Source organism: Nicotiana tabacum, chromosome 5 (genome assembly GCF_000715075.1).
Source record: "Nicotiana tabacum cultivar K326 chromosome 5, ASM71507v2, whole genome shotgun sequence".
NCBI classification, from domain to species: domain Eukaryota; kingdom Viridiplantae; phylum Streptophyta; class Magnoliopsida; order Solanales; family Solanaceae; genus Nicotiana; species Nicotiana tabacum.
In genome coordinates, this window is record NC_134084.1 from 108500985 (window position 1) to 108510847 (window position 9863).

General features: G+C 38.0%; 1 protein-coding gene across 1 annotated transcript; it reads right to left on the reverse strand.

The window, feature by feature from the left end:
* Positions 1 to 324: 324 nt before the first annotated feature.
* On the reverse strand, positions 325 to 9863 carry LOC107826067 (nuclear transcription factor Y subunit A-10-like). Its single transcript, XM_075253932.1, has 6 exons — positions 9735 to 9863; positions 9095 to 9284; positions 2370 to 2476; positions 2080 to 2148; positions 1361 to 1498; positions 325 to 1153 (listed from the first exon to the last, which is right to left on the reverse strand). Exons 2-6 carry the CDS (start codon positions 9243 to 9245, stop codon positions 752 to 754), a joined length of 867 nt encoding a protein of 288 aa, XP_075110033.1. The 5' UTR covers positions 9246 to 9284; positions 9735 to 9863; the 3' UTR covers positions 325 to 751.

The following is a 9863-nucleotide window of genomic DNA, read 5'->3' on the forward strand; positions in this document are numbered from 1 at the left end:
GTAGGGGTTTGAGCCAAAATGACTTTTTAGTGACAATGATAAAATTTAGTTACTTTTAAGTGACAAAAAATAGTTGAGTAACTTTAGTGAAATTGAAAGATAGTTGAATGACATCACTGAAATTAACCCGTGAAAGAAGATATGATCCTTATGTTGATTATCTATTCGACTTCCTATTTTTTTTCATTTTAGAATATAGTTTCACTATAAGTGAACCTTGAGTTCTACCTTTTCCAATTATCTCACAAAACTAGAAATATTTCTGATGAAAGTGAATAATAGGAAGGTAACTTATATATGTCTGAGCAGTAGACATTGCACATATTATACAAACTTATATCCAAAATATTATAAGTATAACATAAACACTTCATTTCCATCCAAATACACTTCCAGTCTAAAACACACCAAATTACACATTAGTGAATATCAAGTTTAATCATCAACATATGATCAACTGTATTTTTACAAACCAACATATATATGCACAACATCGCAAACCTGATTATTTGGACATTCACATGAACTTTATTTAGGTTTAGGATACATGTATTACTATTGCTATAAGTAAACTGCATTAAGGTTTTAGCACCTAGTAACATCCATGTAGCTTGATAGCTAATGGAACGATGGAGGTGACACCTTAATGCGGATAAGCCAAGGATGAACTGCCTGTCGATAGCCAAGGAACCAAACCGCGATAGGAACATAGTCCAGATATGTCAATTTGGTTGTAGTAAGGACGACGTTATCAAATGTTGAGGTTGCAGCAACTATCTGCTGCTGCAGAACCCCACTTACTGCCCATGAGAATATCATGGCCAGTATTCATCATATAAAAAAAAGCCTGAACTGATGGCCTAGGATTGTGAACTGGATAAGTATCAAGATCTCCCCTGGAGTAGAAGCTTGTAACCTCTGATGAATTACAGGACATTCTGCTTGTTGTTTCCTTTGGTGAGTTAAAATTGCCTATATGATCAGACTGCAGAACTTCAGAATTCTGTGATCCAGTGGGTTGAGATTTCCTGTTACTAGTCTTGGTTGTACCATCATTGGTACTTCCATTCATCTTCCTTGTGTTCAAGAAGCGGCCACCACCTCCCCTAGGTCGGCGCATGGCATGGAGATGGCGCGAGAGGTGCAAGAATGGCTGACCAATGCAAAAATTAAGCAACCACAGTGAGAACAGGACAGGAAATTTGAGTAAAACCATAGTGCTACAATTTCCCATGGAACTACTCTTTTTCTCTTAAATTTTCATATTAAGCATAATATTTACAAGTTAAAAGAGTCGATGATTGGATATGCATATGTGGATAAATAGTAACTGCAATTGGAGTTAAGCAAAGAAATTTACCTTGCGTGGTTTAAGCAATTTATTCTCCATCTCCTTTGCACGAAACTTTCTACGCCTAAGTATCCCATGATACTGCTTCGCATTGACAAATATCGGGCCTTCATCAGAGGTCAAATTCAGTGGTAGCATAACACGGCCCTTGAAAATTTTGAGAATAGAAACTCTGTTATGAGTATATTACTTTCCGTATCCTTTGATAAAAAGAATTTTAGACAATACTTCCAACGAATAAGACAGGACGGAGTATAGAAAACTTCCAGAAATGTCAGCAAAAGAGATAGTGTAATTACACGTCGCTATTCATAAGAAATGGAACTAGTAACATGAAAATAAGACAAGCAACTTTCTACAATAGGTTAAGCTGTTGTAAGCATTTCATTATACTGAAGGTGAATATAAGTTAAATTCTAGCTAAAATAGGCAGATACTGATGCAACAAATATTCCATTTAGTTTGAAACGAAGAAAATCTATACATCGATCATCTTTCTTTACACAGTAAAGAGGCTTATGAAATGTGGAGCATGTGTGTTAAACTTCTTTTTGGATTAAAGATGGAACCAGTTAAGAATATATTTTGAAGGATACTAAAGAGATAAAGCTTGTTATCTATTTGGAACCAGTTAAAATAAACATTCATTTGACTGCAAAAACATTTGTAATTTTTAGTGCAGGAAAATAATACTGTAACTAGTTTCAGACATGAGAAAGAAGTAATACCGAAACTTGAGAACCATAAGTTGAAAATAACCCAAGGCTCTTCTCTCCATAAGGATACTTTGCATAAATCTGGCGGACAAGCAGAAAAAAACCAATGAGAAGAGCAATCAGGAGTTAATGACAACATGTTAGCTTTCATGCTTTTTTCATAAAATAAAAACACTTTATACTATCAGCATAATCGTTCACAATATGTGGAATTTATAACCTAAAAATAAAGCAGGTTACCCTAATAAATATAAAAAGTTTTTACACTGACATTCTATATAAGTTAATCCAAGAAAATTTACCAGGGGCTCAAAGTGGCCTTGATAGTCCGTATTAGATGATTTCATAGAAACACCATCCACAACATTTGAAAGCTTTTCTGAAGATTTGGAATCGCCTGACTGAGATTCTGCATAATTATTAATAAGAGCTTAATGGAAGTGCCAAACAATATATAACTCGAACTGGTTAAAACAACATAGAAGAATGATCCTTTTAGGGGAAAAAAGGATCAGGAAATGTGAACTTTTTGTAAGATGGTGACCTTAGGACAAAGTGAGAAAGATTGTAGTTGAGATTCTATATATAGATCAATAGAAATTAAATGAAAAGAAGCAGCAACAATACATATTCCCAAAGCTTAGATGTAAATTGCTTATGATCTTCAACGATTCTCTAGGAGCTTATTTTAGTGAGAATGACAACACAATTTGAGCCTTAAGTAGGTCGATAGAATTCCAATCAATCTCTTCTTGATCTTACCTTCAGGTGTTGGATTAAGATAGCCGAAATATATCTTAAATATGGTCTGATAATGTACGCTTTACACCTAACTCACACTATTTTTCTCAAAAGGCCTCACACCATTAAAAGTTTATGTAGCCTCCTTTCTATTTCAGCTATCAGCGTGGCATACCCAACAATCTTTTCCTCGATTAAGTTCCACATGGCTTTTCACCAAGCCCCTTGAACTAAAGTCCACATGACCATCACTTGATGTATTTATTTGGAGGTTCATTGTGTATACACCTCACACATCATTTGAGTATTTGTGGTCATCAATGTCCAAGAGCTAGCTTTCGAGCCCCACACATTACTTCGTCATCTTCATACTTGTCCTGTCAAAATCATTGGGTGTAATACTAACTGTTGGGTTAAGATAATACTCTTTATATGATTATATAATTAAGAGATCTTTACACGTTATCTTCTTTTTCTTTTCATCAATGTGAAACTTTGTCAACAATTTGGCAATTGAAGTTGATGATGTCCATCTCATTGAAGAAGTATTAGGCATGTGCCTAATAAGAGTTTTCTTTGGTTTGGTAGCCAACCTTGTTGACTTGGTTTGGTTGGTAGCCAACCTTGTTGAATTAGTTTGGTTTGGTAGCCAACCTTGTTGAATTTCTTTGGTTTGGTAGCCAACTTTGTTGAATTGTGAAAAGTGTGTGTAAATTGTCAAATATTGTAGGCTTTAGAGGGTGAAGCTTTGGCTATAAAAGGAGAGCTTCAACTCTCATTTCTACACACCAACAAAGAGAGAAAGAAAGAGTGAGGTTTCACAGACAAGGTATAAGAAAATAGTCTGTGAGGAAAATAGAGAGTGAGCGATATTGTAGTGAGGTGGGAATATCAAAAGAGGGTTATTTCTTTTGAGTGTTGTAGTGGTCTTTGGAGTATTTACCTCCGACCTACAAAGTGTAAAATTCCTTACTATAGTGATATCAGTTGCTCCTCTCGGGGTCGTGGTTTTTTTCCCCTTATTCAGAAGGGTTTTCCACGTAAAAATCTTGGTGTCATTGTTACTCTTTTATTCTTGTTAATTACCGTATCTCGGTGCTACATTATTATTCCGCTTTATTACCGTGAATATTATTTTGGTAAGGGGTTTATTCCCAACAACTGGTATCAGAGCACAGGTTCTGCTCGTTCACTGAAATACTATTCACTGTCGGTAGTACTATACTTGGTGAAAAATAAAAATGTCCGGAGTAAAGTACGAGGTAGCAAAATTCAATGGAGATAACGGTTTCTCAACATGGCAAAGAAGGATGAGAGATCTGCTCATCCAACAAGGATTACACAAGGTTCTAGATGTTGATTCCAAAAAGCCTGATACCATGAAAGCTGAGGATTGGGCTGACTTGGATGAAAGAGCTGCTAGTGCAATCAGGTTGCACTTATCAGATGATGTGGTAAATAACATCATTGATGAAGACACTGCACGTGGAATTTGGACAAGGTTGGAAAGCCTATACATGTCCAAAACGCTGACAAATAAATTGTACCTGAAGAAGCAGTTATACGCCCTACACATGAGTGAAGGTACGAATTTTTTGTCACATTTAAATGTGTTTAACGGACTAATCACACAGCTTGCCAACCTCGGAGTGAAAATCGAGGAAGAAGATAAAGCCATCTTGCTATTGAACTCGTTGCCATCTTCGTACGATAATTTGGCAACAACCATCCTGCACGGTAAGACTACTATTGAGTTGAAAGATGTCACATCGGCTCTTCTACTCAATGAGAAGATGAGAAAGAAGCCTGAAAATCAAGGACAGGCTCTCATCACAGAAGGTAGAGGCAGGAGTTATCAAAGGAGTTCGAACAACTATGGTAGATCCGGAGCTCGTGGGAAGTCAAAGAACCGATCCAAATCAAGAGTCAGAAATTGCTACAACTGTAATCAACCAGGTCACTTCAAAAGAGATTGCCCAAATCCAAGGAAGGGCAAAGGTGAAACCAGTGGCCAGAAGAATGACGACAACACAGCCGCCATGGTGCAAAATAATGATAATGTTGTCCTCTTTATAAATGAGGAAGAGGAATGCATGCACCTGTCAGGTCCAGAGTCGGAATGGGTGGTTGACACAGCGGCATCTCACCATGCCACACCGGTAAGAGATCTTTTTTGCAGATATGTAGCAGGTGATTTCGGCACAGTGAAAATGGGTAACACAAGTTACTCAAAGATTGCGGGGATTGGTGACATTTGTATCAAGACAAATGTCGGATGCACATTGGTTCTAAAGGATGTGCGGCATGTACCTGATTTGCGGATGAACTTGATCTCGGGAATTGCTTTAGACCGAGATGGATACGAGAGTTATTTTGCAAATCAAAAGTGGAGACTCACTAAGGGATCATTGGTGATTGCAAAGGGAGTTGCTCGTGGCACGTTGTACAGGACAAATGCAGAAATATGCCAAGGTGAATTGAACGCAGCACAAGATGAGATTTCTGTAGATTTATGGCACAAAAGAATGGGTCATATGAGCGAGAAGGGATTGCAGATTCTTGCCAAGAAATCACTCATTTCTTATGCCAAAGGTACAACTGTAAAACCTTGTGACTACTGTTTATTTGGTAAGCAGCATAGAGTCTCATTTCAGACATCGTCTGAAAGAAAATTGAATATACTTGATTTAGTATATTCTGATGTTTGCGGCCCAATGGAAATTGAATCAATGGGCGGTAACAAATATTTTGTTACTTTTATTGATGATGCTTCACGAAAATTATGGGTTTATATTTTGAAAACCAAAGATCAGGTGTTTCAAGTTTTCCAGAAGTTTCATGCTCTAGTAGAAAGGGAGACGGGTCGAAAGCTAAAGCGTCTCCGAAGTGACAATGGAGGTGAGTACACTTCAAGGGAATTTGAAGAGTATTGTTCAAGTCATGGGATCAGACATGAAAAGACAGTTCCTGGAACCCCACAGCACAATGGCGTAGCCGAGAGGATGAACCGCACCATTGTGGAGAAGGTGAGAAGCATGCTCAGAATGGCTAAACTGCCTAAGTCATTCTGGGGTGAAGCAGTTCAGACAGCCTGTTACCTGATCAATAGGAGTCCATCAGTTCCGTTGGCGTTTGAAATCCCAGAGAGAGTCTGGACCAACAAGGAGGTGTCCTACTCGCATCTGAAGGTGTTCGGTTGCAGAGCTTTTGCACATGTACCAAAAGAGCAGAGAACAAAGCTGGATGATAAATCTATTCCCTGCATATTTATCGGATATGGAGATGAAGAGTTCGGGTACAGACTGTGGGATCCTGTAAAGAAGAATGTCATCAGAAGTAGAGATGTAGTCTTCCGAGAAAGTGAAGTTGGAACTGCTGCTGATATGTCAGAAAAGGCGAAGAATGGTATAATTCCTAACTTTGTTACTATTCCTTCTACTTCTAACAATCCCACAAGTGCAGAAAGTACGACCGACGAGGTTGCCGAGCAGGGGGAGCAACCTGGTGAGGTTATTGAGCATGGGGAGCAACTTGATGAAGGTGTCGAGGAAGTGGAGCACCCCACTCAGGGAGAAGAACAACCTCAACCTCTGAGGAGATCAGAGAGGCCAAGGGTAGAGTCACGCAGGTACCCTTCCACAGAGTATGTCCTCATCAGTGATGAGGGGGAGCCAGAAAGTCTTAAGGAGGTGTTGTCCCATCCAGAAAAGAACCAGTGGATGAAAGCTATGCAAGAAGAGATGGAATCTCTCCAGAAAAATGGCACATACAAGCTGGTTGAACTTCCAAAGGGTAAAAGACCACTCAAATGCAAATGGGTCTTTAAACTCAAGAAAGATGGAGATGGCAAGCTGGTCAGATACAAAGCTCGATTGGTGGTTAAAGGCTTCGAACAGAAGAAAGGTATTGATTTTGACGAAATTTTCTCCCCCGTTGTTAAAATGACTTCTATTCGAACAATTTTGAGCTTAGCAGCTAGCCTAGATCTTGAAGTGGAGCAGTTGGATGTGAAAACTGCATTTCTTCATGGAGATTTGGAAGAGGAGATTTATATGGAGCAACCAGAAGGATTTGAAGTAGCTGGAAAGAAACACATGGTGTGCAAATTGAATAAGAGTCTTTATGGATTGAAGCAGGCACCAAGGCAGTGGTACATGAAGTTTGATTCATTCATGAAAAGTCAAACATACCTAAAGACCTATTCTGATCCATGTGTATACTTCAAAAGATTTTCTGAGAATAACTTTATTATATTGTTGTTGTATGTGGATGACATGTTAATTGTAGGAAAAGACAAGGGGTTGATAGCAAAGTTGAAAGGAGATCTGTCCAAGTCATTTGATATGAAGGACTTGGGCCCAGCACAACAAATTCTAGGGATGAAGATAGTTCGAGAGAGAACAAGTAGAAAGTTGTGGCTATCTCAGGAGAAGTACATTGAACGTGTACTAGAACGCTTCAACATGAAGAATGCTAAGCCAGTCAGCACACCTCTTGCTGGTCATCTAAAGTTGAGTAAGAAGATGTGTCCTACAACAGTGGAGGAGAAAGGGAACATGGCTAAAGTTCCTTATGCTTCAGCAGTCGGAAGCTTGATGTATGCAATGGTATGTACTAGACCAGATATTGCTCACGCAGTTGGTGTTGTCAGCAGGTTTCTTGAAAATCCTGGAAAGGAACATTGGGAAGCAGTCAAGTGGATACTCAGGTACCTGAGAGGTACCACGGGAGATTGTTTGTGCTTTGGAGGATCTGATCCAATCTTGAAGGGCTATACAGATGCTGATATGGCAGGTGACATTGACAACAGAAAATCTACTACTGGATATTTATTTACATTTTCAGGGGGAGCTATATCATGGCAGTCTAAGTTGCAGAAGTGCGTTGCACTTTCAACAACTGAAGCAGAGTACATTGCCGCTACAGAAACTGGCAAGGAGATGATATGGCTCAAGCGATTCCTTCAAGAGCTTGGATTGCATCAGAAGGAGTATGTCGTCTATTGTGACAGTCAAAGTGCAATAGACCTTAGCAAGAACTCTATGTACCATGCAAGGACCAAACACATTGATGTGAGATATCATTGGATTCGAGAAATGGTAGATGATGAATCTCTAAAAGTCTTGAAGATTTCTACAAGTGAGAATCCCGCAGATATGCTGACCAAGGTGGTACCAAGGAACAAGTTCGAGCTATGCAAAGAACTTGTCGGCATGCACTCAAACTAGAAGACAGTGCTACCTCCTCTAGATGAATGAGACTGGAGGGGAGATTGATGATGTCCATCTCATTGAAGAAGTATTAGGCATGTGCCTAATAAGAGTTTTCTTTGGTTTGGTAGCCAACCTTGTTGACTTGGTTTGGTTGGTAGCCAACCTTGTTGAATTAGTTTGGTTTGGTAGCCAACCTTGTTGAATTTCTTTGGTTTGGTAGCCAACTTTGTTGAATTGTGAAAAGTGTGTGTAAATTGTCAAATATTGTAGGCTTTAGAGGGTGAAGCTTTGGCTATAAAAGGAGAGCTTCAACTCTCATTTCTACACACCAACAAAGAGAGAAAGAAAGAGTGAGGTTTCACAGACAAGGTATAAGAAAATAGTCTGTGAGGAAAATAGAGAGTGAGCGATATTGTAGTGAGGTGGGAATATCAAAAGAGGGTTATTTCTTTTGAGTGTTGTAGTGGTCTTTGGAGTATTTACCTCCGACCTACAAAGTGTAAAATTCCTTACTATAGTGATATCAGTTGCTCCTCTCGGGGTCGTGGTTTTTTTCCCTTATTCAGAAGGGTTTTCCACGTAAAAATCTTGGTGTCATTGTTACTCTTTTATTCTTGTTAATTACCGTATCTCGGTGCTACATTATTATTCCGCTTTATTACCGTGAATATTATTTTGGTAAGGGGTTTATTCCCAACAGAAGTCAGAGATACAGAATGCTGAACAAGTTTTCCTTCTCTTTCCAGTAGCCATATTTATCAATATTATGCATCTTCGTTGATTTCCTACTCAGTTCCAATTTACTATTTAGAGAAAGGACAACAAGACTCAACTTTCATACAATATGTTCTTATTCCTTAGCATAAAGCTCTAAGATTGCAATACTAAAATTGTTAGAAACCAAAACCATGAAAATGAACATATATATATAACCATGCATGTCTTTAAGATTATGTCACTTATAAAGTAATTACATGTAAATTTTAATGATAAACATTAATTCTATTTGATAATTTATTAAACATTTATAACTAATAACCGGCTATTATAGATTAAATAACATTGATCATTACCAGAGGAAGTAGTAAATTCAGTAGTGTCCCCCTTGGAAGGCTGCTTCATAGTCATAGATGCAGATTTGAAAGACTCCACTGATTGAGGCACAAGGCTGCCCCACCAAGTTGCAGTTTCATTCCTTTCGGTAAATATAGTATGCATGCTCATATATAGAAATTGGTCTTTAATATACTCTCAAACAAATTCCTGCAATTCAATAGCAAGCAGAATTAGTTTCTAGTTTCGCATGACTTAACTTCACCAACAAAAAAGAAAATAGTTTTAACCCAGGCCACTCTTCTACCAAACTTAAATCTTAATGTTCAACAAAGAAACTAGAGGAGAAAAGGGAATGATCACAATTTAGAGAGAAAACAAAAAAACTGGAGAATAAATTTAATTCTCAGATAAAAACAAAACAAAAGAAAAAAGAAACAGCTGAGATAATCTAACTCTAAATTAGAATTTTTAAGAGCATGAACATAAATAAGATAATCAGATATGGATCACAAAGTTATAAGTAGCTTAAGAACAAACAAGAGTTGTAATGTATCATGAACCAGAAATCACAAGAAAATAGGAAAAAAGAGATCGGGGAAGGCAATAAACTAGCTACTAAGTATATTTTTTGGAAAAACAAAGAGAAGAGTGACATACACAGTAGTAATAGTATTATGAGAATTAAGCAGTCTGTTTATTGTACAACCAGTAAGTGAAACCTCATTTGCTAGGAGCCATATGCAGGTACAATTCTAGCAGGAAACACAAAAGAGGACAGAGATGGCC